The 21,777-nt window shown below is 36.4% G+C and overlaps 1 protein-coding gene across 7 annotated transcripts in view; it reads right to left on the reverse strand.

Moving 5' to 3' along the window:
- SENP7 (SUMO specific peptidase 7) overlaps positions 1–21,777 on the reverse strand; it is a 155,891-nt gene that overhangs the window by 27,478 nt on the left and 106,636 nt on the right. For all 7 annotated transcript variants that reach the window (XM_049628093.1, XM_049628097.1, XM_049628096.1 and 4 more), the window contains 4 exons: positions 21,376–21,715; positions 20,109–20,263; positions 17,386–17,532; positions 6,032–6,065 (listed from right to left, as the gene is read on the reverse strand). In XM_049628093.1, the coding sequence (XP_049484050.1) occupies positions 6,032–6,065; positions 17,386–17,532; positions 20,109–20,263; positions 21,376–21,715 (676 nt within the window). The remainder of the gene's footprint in view (positions 1–6,031; positions 6,066–17,385; positions 17,533–20,108; positions 20,264–21,375; positions 21,716–21,777) is intronic.

Below are 21,777 nucleotides of genomic sequence, written 5' to 3' on the forward strand. Positions count from 1 at the left end.
TATATTTATTGCAAAACAATTACCATCAAAGCATTAGCTAACACCTCTGTAACTACCATTTCACATTCGTGATGAGAACATATAAGATCAACTCTCTTCGCAATTTTCAAGTATATAATAACAGCATTATTAACTGTGATCACAATTCTGTACATTATTGATCTTATAACTGGAAGTCTATACTCTCTGACCAACATCTTCCCATTTCCCCCATGTCCCAGTCCCTGGTAACCACGATGGCTAGTCTCTGTATTTATGGTTCAGCCTTTTTAGTTTCCACATATAAGCAATATCATGCAGTATTTGTCTTCCTCTGACTTATTTCAATTAGTAAAGGCCCCCAAGGTCCATCCATGTTGTCGCAAATGTCAAGATTTCATTCTTTCTCAAGATTAATATTCCATTGTACATATACACCACAAAATTATCCATTCATCAACAGACACTTAGGTGGCTTCCAAATTTTGGCTACATGAATAATGAGGGGTGCATATATCTTTTCAAAATCCGTTTTCATTTCTTTTGGATATAAACCCAAAAATGGGACTGCTGGATCATATAGTAGTTTTATTTGTAATTTCTTAAGTCTATAGACCATTTTCCACAGTAGCTGTACCAGTTTACAATCTCAACAACAGTGTACTTGCTCATTTCTTGTCATTTTGATGATAGCCATTCTAACAGGTGTAAGGGAATATCTCATTGTGGTTTTGATTTACATTTTTGTAATGATTAGTGATGTTTACCATCTTTTCATGTGCTTATTTGCCATTTGTATATCTTCTTTGGAAAAATGTGTATTCAGTTCCTCTGCCCATTTTTTAATCAGACTTTTTTTTCCTGCTGAATTCTCTGAGTTCTTTATATATTTTGGATATTAACTCCTTCTCAGATATTCCACAGAATGCTTTTTCTTTTTTGCTGATTCTTTCCTTTGCTATGCAGAAGCTTTTTTGTTTGATGTAGCTCCACTTGTTTATTTTAGCTTTTGCTGTCTTTGCTTTTAGTATCAAATCCTAAAAAATCATTGCCAAGAATGATAGAAAAAAGCATTGGGGATAAGTTTTTTCACAAGTTTTATGGCTTAAGATCTTACATTTAAGGCTTTAATCCATTTTGAGTTGATTTTTGTATATAATTCAGGTAGGAGTCCAGTTTCATTCTTTTCCTTGTGGCTGTACAGCTTTCCCAACATCATTTATTGAAAAGACTATCCTGTCTCCATTGTATATTCTTGGCTCCTTTGTTGAAAATTAACTGACCATATATGCCTGGGTTTGTTTCTGGGTTCTTAATTTTGTTCCACTGTTCTATGTGTCTGTTTTTATGCCAATACAAAACTATATTGATTACTATAGCTTCGTAATATAGTCTGAAATCAGGAAGTGTGAGGACTCCAGCCACGTTCTTCTCACGACTGTTTTGGCTATTTGGGGTCTTTTGTTGTTCCAGACAGATGTTAGAACTGTTTTTTCTATTTCTATAAAAAATGTCATTGAGATTTTGATAGGTATTACATTGAATCTGCAGATCACTTTGGGTAGTATGGACATCTTAACAACAATAATTCTTCTAATCCATAAGCTATATAACTTCCCCATTCTGAAAAATGTCAGTGAAACTGGCAGCAAAGACAAACAGATTAAAAGAGTAAAAACCTTCAGGAAACTTCTCAGCATTTCTTCCTCAGTCAGCTCATAACCCCAAATAATTGATATTATTTCTGTGCAATCTAGACAATTATTATTAATCCAAATGTACCAACCTCTTGGCATAAAAGCTTAATTTTCTTTAGAAAAAAGATTTAACACCATCATTAAGGAAAGTTTACCTCATTACCAAATTTTCCCCCAATATTTGGTTTATTCTGTAACAGGAATATAGCAGTAACTGAAAATGGGAGTTGTCTATCATCTGTCCTACCCACTATTAGCGATCTTAGTAACAGACCCTAATTTTATTTAGAAACCAAGATACTTAGCTGTTAGAAACTATTTCCTAGCTTCCTTTGCAAATAGATGTGTGGTCAAAGGACTACCTTCTAGCTAAGAAAATTTAAGTAGAAGTTAGGTGGCATGCACATCTAAGAAACCTCCTTCAAAAGGCAAGAGAGGGGCACCTAAGTGGCTCAGTTGGTTGAGCATCCAACTCTTGATTTTGGCTCCGGACATGACAACAGTCATGAGATCAAGCCCCATATCGACCTCTGCACAGAGCCTGGAGCCTGCTTAAGATTTTCTCTTTCTCTCTCCTCCCTCTGCCCCTCTCCCGTGCATATGCACTCTTTCTCTAAATAAACAAATTTTTTAAAAAGACAAGAAATAGGTGGTATGTGTGTGTTGTTGTTGTTGTTGTTGTTTTTACCATTTTCCCCTTCCTCCTGCCTTCTACCTAGAACGCAAACATGATGACTAAAGTACAAGCAGACATTTGGACCATGAGACAAACTTAGAAATAGAAGTCATACATTAGGAATGACACAGTACAAAAACAATAGGGCCAGGACCTCTGATGACCAAACGAAACACCGTATCAGCCCTCTTCAGCCTACCTCTGGAATTCTTCTTTGGAAAGGAAAAATAAATTATTTTCTTTAAGCCACAGCCAAACAAAATTAATAGCTAATATAAATATGTAAATCATTATTTCTCTCAGCTACTACAGAAAAAGAATAAACATTTAGATCTAGGTTCCTTATGTATAAAAACCTTTTTATATGCATGCCTTGTTTATAAAAGATTTTTATATATGCATATACAGAATTTGTGGAAGAAGACTAATGTTTTCCTCTTATATTACAAAATCATAAAGCCATTACTACTGAAGAGAGTATTTTCCCTAATTGTTAATTTTAAAATACTTTTTAAATGCTTGTTTATTTTTGAGAGATTGAGAAAGACAGAGCATGAGCAGGGAAGGGACAGAGAGAGACAGACACAGAATGTGAAGCAGGCTCCAGGCTCCGAGCTGTCACCACAGAGCCCAATGTGGGGCTTGAACTCGTGAACCTTTCCATCATTTTTTATTAAAAATGTCTTTCAAAAATCACTTGGAACAGAAAAGTTATAAAAGCAATATTTGAAACAAGATATAAATATTAACTATTAAAACTTAAAATATTATTTTTGAGGTTTGTATCATACATATTTGAGAAGTAGCTCTGTTACACAGGTCTTTATAGATTATAGATGATGTAGTGGAATTACAACAAACTGAAAATCTTCTGCACAGCAAAGGAAATCATTAACAAAATGAAAAGGCAACCTATGGAATGAGAGAAAATATTTGCAAACCATATATCTGATAAAGGGTTAATATCCAAAATATATAAAGAACCCAGAGAACCCAACAGAAAAAAAAAATCCATTTAAAAAATGGGCAGAGGGATGCCTGGGTGGCTCAGTCAGTTAAGCATCCGACTTTGGCTCAAATCATGATCTCACAGTTTGTGCTCAAGCCCTGCGCTGGGCTTTGTGCGGACAGCTCGGAGCCTGGAGCCTACTTCAGGTTCTGTGTCTCCCTGTCTCTCTGCCCCTCCTGTGCTCACACTCTGTCTCTGTCTCTCTCTCAATAATAAATAAACGTTAAAATTTTTTTTTTTTTTAATGAGCAGAAGGGCACCTGGATGGCTCACTCAGTTAAGTGTCTGACTTGTTTTCAGCTCAGGTCATGATCTCAAGATAGTGAGACTGAGCCCCACATGGGGCTCATGCTGGGCATGAAGCCTGCTTAAGGTACCCTCTTTCTCTTTCCCTCTCCTTCTCTCTCTCCACCCTCCCCACCCTATCCTGCCCCATGTGGGCATGCACGTGCAATCTCTCTCTTTAAAAAAAGAAGAAGAAGAATGGGCAGAGAAACTGAATAGACATTTTTCCAGAGAAATCATACAGACGGCAAACAGATACATGAAGAGACACTCAACATCATTAATCACCATAAAAATGGAAATCAAAACCACAATGAGATATCCCCTCATACCTGTCACAATGGTCATTATTAAAAAAAAAAAAAGTGTTAATAAGGACGTGGAGAAAAGGGAACCCTTGGGGCACTAGGTGGCTCAGTTGGTTAAGAGTCCAAGGCTTTGGCTCAGGTCATGATCTCGTGGTTTGTGAGTTCAAGCCCCACACTGGGCTCACTGCTGTCGGCCTATCTGCACAAAGCCTGCTTCAGATCCTCTGTTCCCCTTTCTCTGCCCCTCCCCCATTTGTGCTCTCTCAAAAATAAATAATAAAACATTAAAAAAAGAAAAGGGAACCGTGAACACTGTTGGTAGAAACGTAAACTGGTGCAGCTACTGTGGAAAACAGTCTGTAGGTTCCTCAAAAAATTAAGAGAACTACCATACGACCCAGCAATTCCAGTTCTGAGTATCTATCCAAAAGAAAAGAGAAAAAACATTAACTCAAAAAGATGCATGCACCCCCACATTCACTGTCCCATTATTCACAATAGCAAAGATATGGAAATGACCTACGTATCCATCGAAGGATGAACGAATAAAGAAGATGTGTTATGTATATAAAATGGAATATTATTCAGCCACTAAAAAGAAAGAAATTTTGTCATTTGAGACAACATGGATGGGCCCTAAGGGCATTGTACTAAGTCAGACCGAGAAATACAAATACTGCATGATATCACTTATATGTGAAATTAAAACACACACACACACACGCACACACACACACACACACACAGACAAGCTCACAGATATAGAGATCAGATTACTGGTTGCCAAAGACAGAGGGTGGAGTGGGCAAAATGGGTAAAGAGGGTCAAAAGGTATAAACTTACAGTTATAAAATAAATAAGTCACGGGGATACAGCCTAAAGTGTGTGACTATAATTACTAATACAGTATTGCACATGTGAAAGTTGCTAAGAGAGATCTTAAAAGTCATCAATCACCAAAAGAGAAAAAAAAAAAACCTTTTGCAACTGTGTATGGGGAAAGATGTTAACTAGACATACAGTCAGGATCATTTTGCAATATATACAAATACCAAATCATTATGGTGTACACCTGAAACCAATATAAAGTTACATGTCAACTGTACCTCAAGTTAATTTAAAAAAAAAAAAAGAATATGAGAGAAGCACTGTCACATAGGTATTTTTTTAATGAAAATAAGCACTTTCTTTTATGAAATTATTTCCTTTTAAATCATAGGTTTTTGTTTCTTCTATTTAGAAGTTAATGTTATATTATTCCATAACTTGTTTAAACATCCTAATTAGGAATATCAATATATTTATTCTGTGCCTAGCCTTATTATTCTTACCACTTATAGCAGCTTCCTGATTATTGGATTATCATAATATACAATTGTGGTTCTGTGCATGGGTACCTGCAGAGTCTGATTAAAATTACTTTGATCACTTCTTCAGTCTTGGAACAGAAGCTTCCTCTCTTCCCTAGTTCACTTGTGAAGTGGATATTTGTGTATATTTTTCTTCCTCATTCTTTTCCTTATTCATTCTCTAAAGAGACTATTCTCTATTGCTTCTTATTTTTCTTAGTGTCATTATTATTCTGAAATGATTTTACTTGGGGAAAGAATAAGAAAACGTTCTGAGTCTTTGCATATTATAGGTACAATTTCACATCTACTTTGCTTTACTCAGATAAGAAAAGATATTAAAAATCTCTCCTAACTCCTATGCAAAACCATTTCACATATTTTGTACAGCATTATAAATTTTCCTTACACTTCCTATTTTTCATACATTTCATCATACCAAAATCTTCTTGCTATCAAAACTTTATTTCTGTTAATCCCAAAAAGTTACCATGAGTCCCTTATTATTCAAGCCATTAAAACAATAGTTTACTATTTTCGATGTTATAAAACACTTTAACACCTTTTGAAGCTGCTTAAAAAAGTGTTAACTAGAAACACATTATTAACCTTAGTTTTACTTAATTTCTATACTGGAAAAAATTATGGCTGCAGAAAGATTTCAAAGTTTTGCTATTTTATGTTCAAAATTACAGTGAAAAAAAGATCATAAGACAATGATAGCTTACCTTGAAATGGGATCTTAACATACTTTGTCGTGAACTAAAGAAAAAACAGAAAAGCAAAAATGAGTTACCACTCAACATATGGTTCCATTCAAAATTTTCAATTTTTCTTTTTCAAACACAAGTATATATTCAAAGTCGATACTAAAAGTGCTCAAGCCTTTTTTTTATTTTCTTATTATTTTCAAATGTTTATTTGTTTATTTTGAGAGAGAGAGAAAAAGAGAGAGCATGAGCAAGGGAAGGGCAGAGAGAGAGAGGGAGACAAAGGATGTGAAGCAGGCTTTATGCTGACAGCAGAGAGTCAGATGTGGGGCTTGAACCCACTAATCGTGAGAACATGACCTGAGCCAGAGTCGGACACTTAACCAACTGAGCCACCCAGGAGCCCCTCAAGTCTTTTTATCAATAAACCAAGAAAATGTAAAGACTTAGTTTTTATGGAAGAACCCAGCACATGTAATTTAATTCTCAATATGCTCATTTGTAAAAACCAGTAAGACTTTATTTAACATATTTTCAAAAATGTTTTCTGAATATTTATAGAAGAAATAAGACAAAGTCTTAAGAAACTGCCAAGAAACCCAACAAGGTATCAGTGATTTTGGTAAATAAACCACAAAACAAGGTTTAATTCTTGGCTTTGTTGACATTTTGGCACTCATATTTCTTTCCATGTTACAAATCCCCTTCCAACTGAGGATTTAGCCAGGTTTTTGTTCTTTCTGCTCTTTCTGTGCCAGGACACTAATTTTCTCTAGGAATCTTTTGTATACATCTGACCTTAAGTATTGTTTTTATAATAAACTCAAGAATCGTGGAGCACCTAAATCTTACATGTTCTACCTAAAATAGGCTTGTGCTCTTAAGTTTGTTTTTCCATTAATGCCAAATAAACTCATACCTATTTATTTATTATTCAGGTTCTCTTTTGATCAATACATTTGTGAAATTGTTTACCAAATGAAGGGTACATTCTGTGAACACAAAACAAAATCAAAAAGGGTCTTGGTACCTGGTTACCTAAATTACTACCAACAGAGTTCCAGATAAGTAGCAAACAATGCCCAGTGAAGCCACAGGGTTACTGTGACTCCATTTCTTTTTCTAATTTAAGACTTACTTCATATTGTAGTTTCAGAAATATAAAACTCATATTGCAGAGTCTAAGTCAGCCGCTAAAGCAAAATTCAAGCAAACGGACATATGAGTTAAAAGCTGAATTTGAGGTTCAAATCCTATCTCTAACTCTACCACTTATACCAACAGTTAAGTAGGTAAATTTAGGTAACTTACTGAACCTCTGTCAGCTTTAGATTAAAAGCCTTAATCAAAAGGAGCAATTATCATTAGACACAGCATCTGATTAAGTGTATTATCTAGTTTAATTTAGTCAAATACATCTCATTATTCTGTCACTTTCACACAACTGTTTATATATATATATATATATGCATACACACACACACATATATATGGTGTATATTTTCCTTTCTCAAATTTTGACTTATTTCACTGTGTCTTTAATCTCATAAAATATATCTTGGCAAATGTAAATAACTAGTTACAGAAAAATGAATATAAGGAATGTTTGCTTTTGAGATTTTATAGACATTACTATAAAATTATGAATTAGAAGTAGTGTATTTATGTATCTTGGCCTCAACTTTGTCATCAGTCTCTCATTCTTCCACAATAAGCATTCTTGTCCTACCAAATCTTTCAGCATGGCAAAGATCTGATATTGATTTACACCTTTGTGTGATGACTAAGCCAACATGTAACGTCTCCCAAAAGCAAAGCCCTATTCCCAGCAAAAATTTAATCCCCTGTTGGGAAAATAAGGCAGATGTTTTTGTCAGAGTAAGGTAAACTCAGTTCTCTGAAATCATACCATATCCATTTTGTAACTTCTTACAAAAGCCAGTATAGTTCTCTGAACACAATGTGTAGTTAATAAACATTTGTCCCACTATCAACAAAGTTGAGAAATAAAAACTAAAATGTTCACGTCCATTGCAGCATTCTCTACCTTAAAAAACAATAATACTAACTTAAATGTCCAACTCTATGAAAATGGGCTCTGATTTAAGTAGTTTCCCACTCTAGGTATTTTTCTGGTTTAGCTAAAATGTAATTATCATGAGAGTGAGAACAATATCTATCTCTAGCTAATCTATAACAACACATTACTTTTTTTTTTTAATTTTTTTAATGTTTATTTATTTTTGAGACAGAGAGAGACAGAGCATGAGCAGGGGAGGGGCAGAGAGAGAGGGAGACACAGAATGTGAAGCAGGCTCCAGGCTCTGAGCTGTCAGCACAGAGCCCGACACGGGGCTCGAACTCACGAACTATGAGATCATGACCCGAGCCGAAGTCGGATGCTTAACCGACTGAGCCACTCAGGCGCCCCTCTATAACAACACATTGATACTCATTAAACATCTGGAAAATGACTGAGTTTAATTATCTTATTTATTCCCCCACAAAAAATTCTTCAATTTCTAAGTTACAGAGCATTATGAACAGTGTCTGAAAAGAGATTATATAAAAAGTCTTTTGAGAAAAGCTTAGAAGATGGCGGCGTAGGAGGACGCGGGGCTCACAGCGCGTCCTGCCGATCACTTAGATTCCACCTACACCTGCCTAAAGAACCCAGAAAACCGCCAGAGGATTAGCAGAAGGGAGTCTCCGGAGTCAAGCGCAGACAAGAGGCCCACGGAAGAGGGTAGGAAGGGCGGCGAGGCGGTGCGCGCTCCACGGACTGGCGGGAGGGAGCCGGGGCGGAGGGGCGGCTCGCCGGCCAAGCGGAGCCCCCGAGTCTGGCTGGCAAAAGCGGAGGGGCCTGACGGACTGTTTTCCGACAGCAAGCGCGACTTAGCGTCTGGGAGGTCATAAGTTAACAGCTCTGCTCGGAAAGCGGGAAGGCGGGAGGACAAAGGGAGGGAGAGCTGCTGAGCCCCCGGACGGCAGAGCTCAGCTTGGCGGGGAACAAAGGCGCTCGCCAGCGCCATCTCCCCCGCCCATCCCCCAGCCAAAATCCCAAAGGGAACCAGTTCCTGCCAGGGAACTTGCTCGCTCCGCGCAAACACCCAACTCTGTGCTTCTGCGGAGCCAAACCTCCGGCAGCGGATCTGACTCCCTCCCGCTGCCACAGGGCTCCTCCTGAAGTGGATCACCTAAGGAGAAGCGAGCTAAGCCTGCCCCTCCAGCCCCCGTGCACCTTGCCTACCCACCCCAGCTAATACGCCAGATCCACAGCAACACAAGCCTGGCAGTGTGCAAGTAGCCCAGACGGGACACGCCACCCCACAGTGAATCCTGCCCCTAGGAGAGGGGAAGAGAAGGCACACACCAGTCTGACTGTGGCCCCAGCAGTGGGCTGGGGGCAGACATCGGGTCGGACTGCGGCCCCGCCCACCAACTCCAGTTATACACCACAGCACAGAGGAAGTGCCCTGCAGGTCCTCACCACGCCAGGGACTCTCCAAAATGACCAAACGGAAGAATTCCCCTCAGAAGAATCTCCAGGAAATAACAACAGCTAATGAACTGATCAAAAAGGATTTAAATAATATAACAGAAAGTGAATTTAGAATAATAGTCATAAAATTAATCGCTGGGCTTGAAAACAGTATACAGGACAGCAGAGAATCTCTTGCCACAAAGATCGAGGGACTAAGGAACAGTCACGAGGAGCTGAAAAACGCTTTAAACGAAATGCAAAACAAAATGGAAACCACGATGGCTCGGCTTGAAGAGGCAGAGGAGAGAATAGGTGAACTAGAAGATAAAGTTATGGAGAAAGAGGAAGCTGAAAGAAAGAGAGATAAAAAAATCCAGGAGTACGAGGGGAAAATTAGAGAACTAAGTGATACACTAAAAAAAAAAAATATACGCATAATTGGTATCCCAGAGGAGGAAGAGAGAGGGAAAGGTGCTGAAGGGGTACTTGAACAAATTATAGCTGAGAACTTCCCTGAACTGGGGAAGGAAAAAGGCATTGAAATCCAAGAGGCACAGAGAACTCCCTTCAGACGTAACTTGAATCGATCTTCTGCACGACATATCATAGTGAAACTGGCAAAATACAAGGATAAAGAGAAAATTCTGAAAGCAGCAAGGGATAAACGTGCCCTCACATATAAAGGGAGACCTATAAGACTCATGACTGATCTCTCCTTTGAAACTTGGCAGGCCAGAAAGGCTTGGCACGATATCTACAGTGTGCTAAACAGAAAAAATATGCAGCCGAGAATCCTTTATCCAGCAAGTCTGTCATTTAGAATAGAAGGAGAGATAAAGGTCTTCCCAAACAAACAAAAACTGAAGGAATTTGTCACCACGAAACCAGCCCTACAAGAGATCCTAAGGGGGATCCTGTGAGACAAAGTACCAGAGACATCACTACAAGCATAAAACATACAGACATCACAATGACTCTAAACCCATATCTTTCTATAATAACACTGAATGTAAATGGATTAAATGCGCCAACTAAAAGACATAGGGTATCAGAATGGATAAAAAAACAAGACCCATCTATTTGCTGTCTACAAGAGACTCATTTTAGATCTGAGGACACCTTTAGATTGAGAGTGAGGGGATGGAGAACTATTTATCATGCTCCTGGAAGCCAAAAGAAAGCTGGAGTAGCCATACTTATATCAGACAAACTAGACTTTAAATTAAAGGCTGTAACAAGAGATGAAGAAGGGCATTATATAATAATCACAGGGTCTATCCACCAGGAAGAGCTAACTATTATAAATGTCTATGCGCCAAATACCCGAGCCCCCAGATATATAAAACAATTACTCATAAACATAAGCAACCTTATTGATAAGAATGTGGTCATTGCAGGGGACTTTAACACCCCACTTACAGAAATGGATAGATCATCTAGACACACAGTCAATAAAGAAACAAGGGCCCTGAATGATACATTGGATCAGATGGACTTGACAGATATATTTAGAACTCTGCATCCCAAAGCAACAGAATATACTTTCTTCTCGAGTGCACATGGAACATTCTCCAAGATAGATCATATACTGGGTCACAAAACAGCCCTTCATAAGTTTACAAGAATTGAAATTATACCATGCATACTTTCAGACCACAATGCTATGAAGCTTGAAATCAACCACAGGAAAAAGTCTGGAAAACCTCCAAAAGCATGGAGGTTAAAGAACACCCTACTAACGAATGAGTGGGTCAACCAGGCAATTAGAGAAGAAATTAAAATATACATGGAAACAAACGAAAATGAAAATACAACAATCCAAACGCTTTGGGATGCAGCGAAGGCAGTCCTGAGAGGAAAATACATTGCAATCCAGGCCTATCTCAAGAAACAAGAAAAATCCCAAATACAAAATCTAACAGCACACCTAAAGGAAATAGAAGCAGAACAGCAAAGGCAGCCTAAACCCAGCAGAAGAAGAGAAATAATAAAGATCAGAGCAGAAATAAACAATATAGAATCTAAAAAAACGGTAGAGCAGATCAACGAAACCAAGAGTTGGTTTTTTGAAAAAATAAACAAAATTGACAAACCTCTAGCCAGGCTTCTCAAAAAGAAAAGGGAGATGACCCAAATAGATAAAATCATGAATGAAAATGGAATGATTACAACCAATCCCTCAGAGATACAAACAATTATCAGGGAATACTATGAAAAATTATATGCCAGCAAATTGGACAACCTGGAAGAAATGGACAAATTTCTAAACACCCACACTCTTCCAAAACTCAATCAGGAGGAAATAGAAAGCTTGAACAGACCCATAACCAGCGAAGAAATTGAATCGGTTATCAAAAATCTCCCAACAAATAAGAGTCCAGGACCAGATGGCTTCCCAGAGGAGTTCTACCAGACATTTAAAGCAGAGATAATACCTATCCTTCTCAAGCTATTCCAAGAAATAGAAAGGGAAGGAAAACTTCCAGACTCATTCTATGAAGCCAGTATTACTTTGATTCCTAAACCAGACAGAGACCCAGTAAAAAAAGAGAACTACAGGCCAATATCCCTGATGAATATGGATGCAAAAATTCTTAATAAGATACTAGCAAATCGAATTCAACAGCATATAAAAAGAATTATTCACCATGATCCAGTGGGATTCATTCCTGGGATGCAGGGCTGGTTCAACATTCGCAAATCGATCAACGTGATACATCACATTAACAAAAAAAAAGAGAAGAACCATATGATCCTGTCAATCGATGCAGAAAAGGCCTTTGACAAAATCCAGCACCCTTTCTTAATAAAAACCCTTGAGAAAGTCGGGATAGAAGGAACATACTTAAAGATCATAAAGGCCATTTATGAAAAGCCCACAGCTAACATCATCCTCAACGGGGAAAAACTGAGAGCTTTTTCCCTGAGATCAGGAACACGACAGGGATGCCCACCGTCACCGCTGTTGTTTAATATAGTGCTGGAAGTTCTAGCATCAGCAATCAGACAACAACAGGAAATCAAAGGCATCAAAATTGGCAAAGATGAAGTCAAGCTTTCGCTTTTTGCAGATGACATGATATTATACATGGAAAATCCGATAGACTCCACCAAAAGTCTGCTAGAACTGATACATGAATTCAGCAAAGTTGCAGGATACAAAATCAATGTACAGAAATCAGTTGCATTCTTATACACTAACAATGAAGCAACAGAAAGACAAATGAAGAAACTGATCCCATTCACAATTGCACCAAGAAGCATAAAATACCTAGGAATAAATCTAACCAAAGATGTAAAAGATCTGTATGCTGAAAACTATAGAAAGCTTATGCAGGTAATTGAAGAAGATATAAAGAAATGGAAAGACATTCCCTGCTCATGGATTGGAAGAATAAATATTGTCAAAATGTCAATACTACCCAAAGCTATCTACACATTCAATGCAATCCCAATCAAAATTGCACCAGCATTCTTCTCGAAACTAGAACAAGCAATCCTAAAATTCATATGGAACCACAAAAGGCCCCGAATAGCCAAAGTAATTTTGAAGAAGAAGACCAAAGCAGGAGGCATCACAATCGCAGACTTTAGCCTCTACTACAAAGCTGTCATCATCAAGACAGCATGGTATTGGCATAAAAACAGACACATAGACCAATGGAATAGAATAGAAACCCCAGAACTAGACCCACAAACGTATGGCCAACTCATCTTTGACAAAGCAGGAAAGAACATCCAATGGAAAAAAGACAGTCTCTTTAACAAATGGTGCTGGGAGAACTGGACAGCAACATGCAGAAGGTTGAAACTAGACCACTTTCTCACACCATTCACAAAAATAAACTCAAAATGGATAAAGGACCTGAATGTGAGACAGGAAACCATCAAAACCTTAGAGGAGAAAGCAGGAAAAGACCTCTCTGACCTCAGCCGTAGCAATCTCTTACTCAGCACATCCCCAAAGGCAAGGGAATTAAAAGCAAAAGTGAATTACTGGGACCTTATGAAGATAAAAAGCTTCTGCACAGCAAAGGAAACAACCAACAAAACTAAAAGGCAACCAACGGAATGGGAAAAGATATTTGCAAATGACACATCGGACAAAGGGCTAGTTTCCAAAATCTATAAAGAGCTCATCAAACTCCACACCCGAAAAACAAATAACCCAGTGAAGAAATGGGCAGAAAACATGAATAGACACTTCTCTAAAGAAGACATCCGGATGGCCAACAGGCACATGAAAAGATGTTCAACGTCGCTCCTCATCAGGGAAATACAAATCAAAACCACACTCAGATACCACCTCACGCCAGTCAGAGTGGCCAAAATGAAGAAATCAGGAGACTATAGATGCTGGAGAGGATGTGGAGAAACAGGAACCCTCTTGCACTGTTGGTGGGAATGCAAATTGGTGCAGCCGCTCTGGAAAGCAGTGTGGAGGTTCCTCAGAAAATTAAAAATAGACCTACCCTATGACCCAGCAATAGCACTGCTAGGAATTTATCCAAGGGATACAGGAGTACTGATGCATAGGGGCACCTGTACCCCAATGTTTATAGCGGCACTCTCAACAATAGCCAAATTATGGAAAGAGCCTAAATGTCCATCAACTGATGAATGGATAAAGAAATTGTGGTTTATATACACAATGGAATACTACGTGGCAATGAGAAAAAATGAAATATGGCCTTTTGTAGCAACATGGATGGAACTGGAGAGTGTGATGCTAAGTGAAATAAGCCATACAGAGAAAGACAGATACCACATGGTTTCACTCTTATGTGGATCCTGAGAAACATAACAGAAACCCATGGGGGAGGGGAAGGGAAAAAAAAAAAAAAAAAAAAAAAGGGGTTAGAGGGGGAGAGAGCCAAAGCATAAGAGACTGTTAAAAACTGAGAACAAACTGAGGGTTGATGGGGGGTGGGAGGGAGGGCAGGGTGGGAGGGAGGGCAGGGTGGGTGATGGGTATTGAGGAGGGCACCTTTTGGGATGAGCACTGGGTGTTGTATGGAAACCAATTTGACAGTAAATTTCATATATTAAAAAATAAAAAAATAAAAAAAATAAATAAATTTAAAAAAAAAGTCTTTTGAGGGGTGCCTGGATGGCTCAATCAGTGAAGCGTCTGACTACAGCTCAGGGCATGATGTCACAATTTGTGAGTTCGAGTCCTACGTGGGGCTCTGTGCTATCAGCGCAGAGCTGCTTCAGATCCTGTGTCCCTATCTCTCTCTATCCCCCTCCCTCTCTGCCCAACTCTCAAAAGTAAATACACATAAAAAAATAATAAAAATAAATACGTCTTTTGAATCCTTGAAAGTTTTTTTATTTATTTATTTATTTTGAGAAAGAGAGCGAGTTCACCCATGCGAGTGCGTGAGGTGCAGAAAGAGGGAGAGAGATAGAGAGAGAGAATCCCAGGCAGGCTCTGCATTGACAGTGCAAATCAGGGGTGTGAACTCATGAACCATGAGATTATGACATGAGCCAAAATCAGACACTTAACCAACTGAGCCACCCAAGTGCCAGAATCCTTGAAAGTTTTAAGACTTTTCCCTTTTTCCCTTTTGCATGTTATGCATTATTTTTAATTTCTAAAATTGCTTATGCTCTCTCCTTAGTAACATAACTGTTTTAATTTTTGTAGAATTCTTCTCAGTATTTCTTCATATACATATATTATACCTGCATATATTTGCTTTATTTTACTAAATTATTTTCCTTTAAACATTTAAGTTTTCATTTCAATTATAACAAATGTTCCAACAAACATGAAACACATTTTTAAAACCTACTTTATCACATTTATTGAGTATTTGCACTCCCCTACTACCAATAACAAATACTGGGACAACCAAAATGTCCCAACAGTCAGGAATTAAGGACAACACAAATACCCCCAAATAGGTACATGAACTAACTTCATATAATAATGGCAAGTTACGAAACAGTATATATGTCACATGCTTTTGATTTAAACATATATATGTATCTAACGAAGAATACAGAATGATATATACACTGTAGAGTTACTGGCAATTGTCTCTGGGCAAGCAAGATTGTAGGTATTCTTTAAACTGTTTCTTTATTCAATTGTTCTCTTAAAAAAATTTGTTTTAACACTTATGTATTTTTTGAGACAAAGAGAGACAGAGCGTGAGCAGGGGAGGGGCAGAGAGAGAGGGAGTCACAGATTCCAAAGCAGGCTCCAGGCTCCGAGCTGTCAGCACAGAGCCTGACGTGGGGCTCAAACTCACAACTGCAAGATCATGACCTGAGCCGAAGTCAGACACTTAACCAACTGAGCCACCCAGGCACCCCTCAATTGCTTTTCTGTTTGGTCTTCTTTTTTGCCCATAACAAGCCCACCTAACTGTAATATACAATTAATATATTAACTAATGACAATCCACTGCTGAATATTTATGTTGGATTTTCCTCCCCTGACTAATCAATTGTTGTCATATATTTATATTATCTAATTTTTTACCATCACAAAGAAGCCAGCAGAAAAAAAGTGATTAAACTGAATTTAAAATAAAAAAGTAAAATGGGGATAAGGGGAGTGAAGATTGTAAAAAGTGCATGAAATTCCTTAACAGAAAAAAATTGTAATATCACCCCAGGCATGCCAAAATCATTAATATCTTAAAACTACTGTTTAGGGAATATTAATTTTAAACAAACTATTCTTGTGTTTTCATACAAATAAATTTTAACTATATCACAAGTTACTACTGTTTGTAGAACGCAGAATTTGCTATATTTATACATGAAATTAGGTCTTCCTCCTGCATGGTCACCAAGTAAACATATACTTTACGTCTTAAATCGTATGCTGTCTTCTCTGTGAAGTCTTCTCTGATTCTTCCAGACAGATATTCCCATATGCACCCTTCTTGTCCATATTTCCATTGTACAAAATATCTATTTATGTGTCTGTCTCTTCCATTAGACTACAAGTTCCATGAAAACACAGACCATGTCTTACCATTTTAATATTCCCTTCCCTATCCCTAACACAGTAAATATTAATAAAACTTTTGGGAGAATACCTCAGTTATAATCTGACATGGTCAATACAATTCAACCAACGTTTTAAGTGCCTATTTAGGTGTGAACCATTTATGGAAGATGTAAAAGCGAATAAAAGTATGGCTCTTCACCACAAGATGTTTAAAGGCTAAAACTGAGAGGTTTAGGCAAAAATGTAAAAACAATTATGAACACAAAGAATAAATCTTACAACAGATGTACAAAGTGTTATAAGTACATAGTAAAGGAAGAAGTTATTTCTGGTTAGAAAAGAGAAATCAGGAAAGATTTCCTGGAAGAGGAAGTATTTCAGATAAACCTTAAAAGATAGTTAGAATTTTAATAGGCAGAAATAGAAAATATAGAGAACAGAGTAAAATCCAGTATAGTTTTCATAATATAATATGTGAGACAGAACACTGAAAAAAAATGGAATAGGAACTATTCCTGGAGACCTTTAAATAAATTTAGGAATTTGATGAACTCAGTTTACAATTTAAGCCAGCAAAATAAGATTTCTTTTTGCTCTCAACTATACCCTGAATAAAAATTTACTTTACCACCAAGTAAGTTTAGGAACCCAAGGAATATCAGTACTATGTATGATTTTCATACATGATCTTCATTAGAATAGTCAGATCAAAGATGTAATTTTAAGATATTCTCTCATGATTTTAGGATTTCCCCCAATTAAAGACATGTATCAAAGTAGGTATAATATATATTCAAAATGTCCCATATAAAATTAAACTCAATTCTATTTTCATTTGTAGTAAAAAAAAAAAAAAAGATAATATGTAAATGCTTTGTCCAAAATCTAAAACAAAAACATATTAAATATACTTACTGTAACGCAACCTTTAGAAGCTCCTTTTATTTTACCAATATAAACAGAAGTAAATATAAAATCCAGTTGTAGATCCATGTCATTACTAGGTAAAATACAGGAAATGTTTTCCATGACAGGATTATATGGACATAATTCAGATGAAGCCTAACAAGGAATAAATTATAAAATGCATATAACCCTAAGTATTATACAAATGTGACAATGATTTTCAAAGTGAAATACTTCTTTAAATTATTAATGCGTTTATGAAGGATTTTGTACTGTTCTTACTGTGAAAAAATACTTATCTAGATTTTTTTTTCTTAAAAAGTATATGATTTACTTTGAGACTATTACTCTTAATAGTTGAATCTTAAATTAACTCCATAGGCCTAAACTCCAGAAATATATCTTCCTTTATATTAAAGCCATGATTGTAAATTCAGTATTCCCTAATAGGCTTTATTCATTTTTAGCTCAACAGAAATAAATTAAGATTTACATAGTATTTTAGTTTAAAATAAGTTCCTAAATATTATCTCTTTTAATCGCCATAACCACCCCATGAGGTAGTCTGGGTGTTTTGTTTTTTTGTTTTTGTTTTTTTTCCATTTCATAAGTAAAACTAATAGATGTGTGGATTGGTTAAGTTACTTGTCCAAGGTGATGAAGTCAGGATGAAACAAACCCAGGTTTCTATCTCCAGGTCAAGGGTTATTTCAACCATATACAATTGCTTCATAAACCAAGATGATGCTCTTAGGTAATGCACTTCAAGGGATGAAGTACCTAAGAACCATCTGTTATATCAAATCTATATGCTTTTTACTCTTTCCATGTCTGAAAATAGCCAACCAGTTGCCTAAAACTTCAAAATTCATAGTGCTTCCAAACAACTACATAACTGTACTTTTAAATTAGAATAGACTACCAGGAAGTATCAGCAGCAGCTGTTTCCCACAATCTCTTTTGAATTTTAAACTGCTTTCAAATGACTTTTTGAACTCCACATTTCCCTACCCTTGATACATTATTCCTCTTTAACCCTAACATCACTAACAACTAAATAAATTACCACCAGAGCAATTATGCATGTGTATTCACTCTCCTCCTACCTCTAGGAAATGCGATTATTCTTACTCTGAAACACATGTAGTACTCATTATTCTTCACTCAGCTCACAAATGAATTTATCTGCTTAATAAAAAAATCTTTGTCATTCTCATCTTTTATTGCTTACTCTACTATTCTTATTCCTTAAAGAACAGGTACCAAATCAACTACAGGTGATTCTAATCAGTCAGACAGCTAACTGTTTGTAAGCATGTGTGTGTTTTAAGTGATAAAATGAGAAGATGGGATAAAAAGAATTTCTCATTGGGGCCTCAAATTTTGCAAAGACTAACTACCTCCTAAAAATGGCCAACCCATGTTTCTCATAACTTCATTTAAAACTGAAAACAAAGGAAGGTGTGGAGATATTAAGGTATGCTGCCCTATAGATCTTAGTAGGTCTTCACATTATTTATTGCCTAGTTGCGATCATATTCAGTCAGTTCTACAAAAAAAGTTACTTTCTTATAATATGATCATTTCACACTGTATTATCAAGGTATATACTGCCAAGGAAACTATAATTCATTTAGAAATTTGAACTCCTTATCAATAATGACACGGTTTTCATTACAAATACAACTAAACCATTAAGTAGGCTACTTGCCCAATCAAGCAAAAATGGCTACATTTTAACAAAACTTCCAAACATAGCTGCTAAGGTGCTTTCTGTATAGAGTACCAAATGCAATAGAAACAGCAGTGAAACAATAATCAGACCACCAGACTTTTTATAGAACTGACCCAATTCTTCATCACACCTTAGAGGATAATAGCCTCAGACATTATTAAAAAACAAACCAACAGAAGTTTACCATAATCAATACGATTATGATTAATGGTTATGATTATCATAATCAAATTATCTGCATTGATAATCATTTCTTTAAAATAGGATAATTAGAGGCTGATAATAAGAATGAATACTGAAAACAAATGATTTGAACCTCATTTTACAGCTACACTCTTGTAGTACTATGTCAAAACACAACTCGCTGACATTAAACCAACAAGACATTTCCCATTTATTATTTTCTGTAAGAAGGAAAAGACAAAGGACTTACCACATTGATAGGTTTGTGACACTCTTCTAAATGCTTTCATATGTTACTTCACTTAAAATAATCTTATTATCCTCATGGAACATATGAGGAAACTCAGGCTTAAAGAAGTTAAGTGACTTGCCCAAATGACAGAGTCAAGATTTGAACCCAGGTCTGTAATCTCCATAAGCCATGTTCATTCCTCTATATCATGCTGCTTTAAGAGCATGTGAGGAAAAAAGTAATCTCAGTACTGGAAGACCAGACAGACTAATATTTGCAACTGTTTAATTCTAAGAAATTATGATAAAGTGGTTAACTGTCCAATTAGAATCTTTAAGAAAAAAAAAAGTATTCAAGTCATAGAATATTTAGACTGAAAAAATATAAATGAAAAAAAAAATAATTCCTTCACTTCAAAATAAGAACTACACATTTCCTTCAAACTAATATGAAAATTATCTCAAAATTCAAACTAAGAAAATTTGTAATTTTTACAATAATATTCTGCTTGATGAAAGAAACAATCGTTAGCCAATAGTGTATATTTCACTGTTAATCTATGAGAAAGCAGAAATAAATTACCTGTACAGATTCACATGTCATCAATGGTTCTGACAATGCTGCTTCAGAAGTACTCTCATTGTCATTAGTGATGACATGGTCTTGCTTAGGTTGTAACTTAAGAATTTCTGAACTTTTATGTTCAACAGGTCCTTCTTCATCACTGGAAACAACAACTAAAAAGGAAAAATCATCCTTTAAATGTATCACAATAATCACACATCAAACAGAAAACTTTCCAATTGAAGCAACATATCCCTTCATAATACCATTAAAATTTAATCATCTAACTTTGTTCAACTTAGAAACTGGACTACCATTCATTATCTGATTTATACTAGTTAAATGCAATATTCCATATCACTGCTATTATTTAGCAGTTACCTACAACCTCACCTTCTAGAGGATCAAGACATTTAAAAATGGATAAAGACATGAGGAGAACTTAGGAACAAGTTCTAGTTAGAATAATAAAAATCTATTATGCCACCACTCTAAATTGTACTGTAACTCCGGTTACATTCAGTTTCTTCCAGAAGGAAGCAATGGATGGCTAAGAGAAGATGTGGGAGACTATTCACTGTATATCCTTTAAAACCTTTTTTTGAACCATGTGAGTGTACCAAACACTTGCAAATAAATCCAAATTAATGACCATAATTATATAGCACTCAAATTCTGCACTTCAGCTTCATCAACCAAAATGTCAATAATAATGGTCCTTCCAGAATCCTTTTAAAAACTACTGAGCTGGGGCCCCTGGGTGGCTCAGTCAGTTAAGCACCTGACTCTTGATTCTGCTTCAGTTCATGCTCTCATGCACACTTGAGATCTGAACCACACTTGAGATCTGAACGCACAGTGCCAAGCCTGCTTAGGATTCTCTCTCTCCCTCTCTCTCTCCATCCCCTGCTTGTTCATTCTATCTCAAGTTCATTCTATCTCAAGCACGTGTGCATGCACATTTGCTCTATCAAAATAAAATAAATAAACTTAAAAAAATAAAATAAAAAATAAAAACTACTGAGAAGATGAATGACAGTTCACAATTGTAAAAAAAAAAAAAAAAAAAAAAATACTCCTGCCTTCAAGTAATCCACTGTTTACCTAAATTAATACTACAACAAAGTCCCAAAACTCCAGGTCTTTTTTTTTCCTCAAGTTAATATATTCCACAGTGATGTTACAAACAGCTTATTGCCTCGGAAAAATTTGTTTGAGAGGAGAAACAGAACAACTAACTAAAGCAGAGAAAATTAAAAGATATTAGAATCCTACTGTTACTTACTTGGTTCAACGGATACCAAAGACTGGTTCCCTTCACTGTGTTCACTTAAAGCAGGCTTTTCTATTACATTCAACTCACTCTCATTCTTCTCAACCAGGGTAGAATTCCCCATGGAATCAGTGGAACTAGAGCTCTCAAAAGTTTCAGTGGCTGAAGAGTCAGAGGTACTTTTGGGAGCAGCACTCAAAGCCAACTCCTGACTATCAAGTGAGGATAGTTTAGCAAAATCACTTTCTATAGGTTCAGGTGTAATTTCTTCAAGCACTTTTGAGTCTTGATGATAGTTTTCACTTGACTTTTTAAACTCGGCAGATACTGTAGAGTCATTTTCTTGTTTTATCTGAACAGAAATAAATGCACACAAAAAATTAGTACTTTTCAAATTTGGCTAAAGAATTTTTT

Source organism: Panthera uncia, chromosome C2 (assembly GCF_023721935.1).
Source record: "Panthera uncia isolate 11264 chromosome C2, Puncia_PCG_1.0, whole genome shotgun sequence".
Classification (NCBI taxonomy): domain Eukaryota; kingdom Metazoa; phylum Chordata; class Mammalia; order Carnivora; family Felidae; genus Panthera; species Panthera uncia.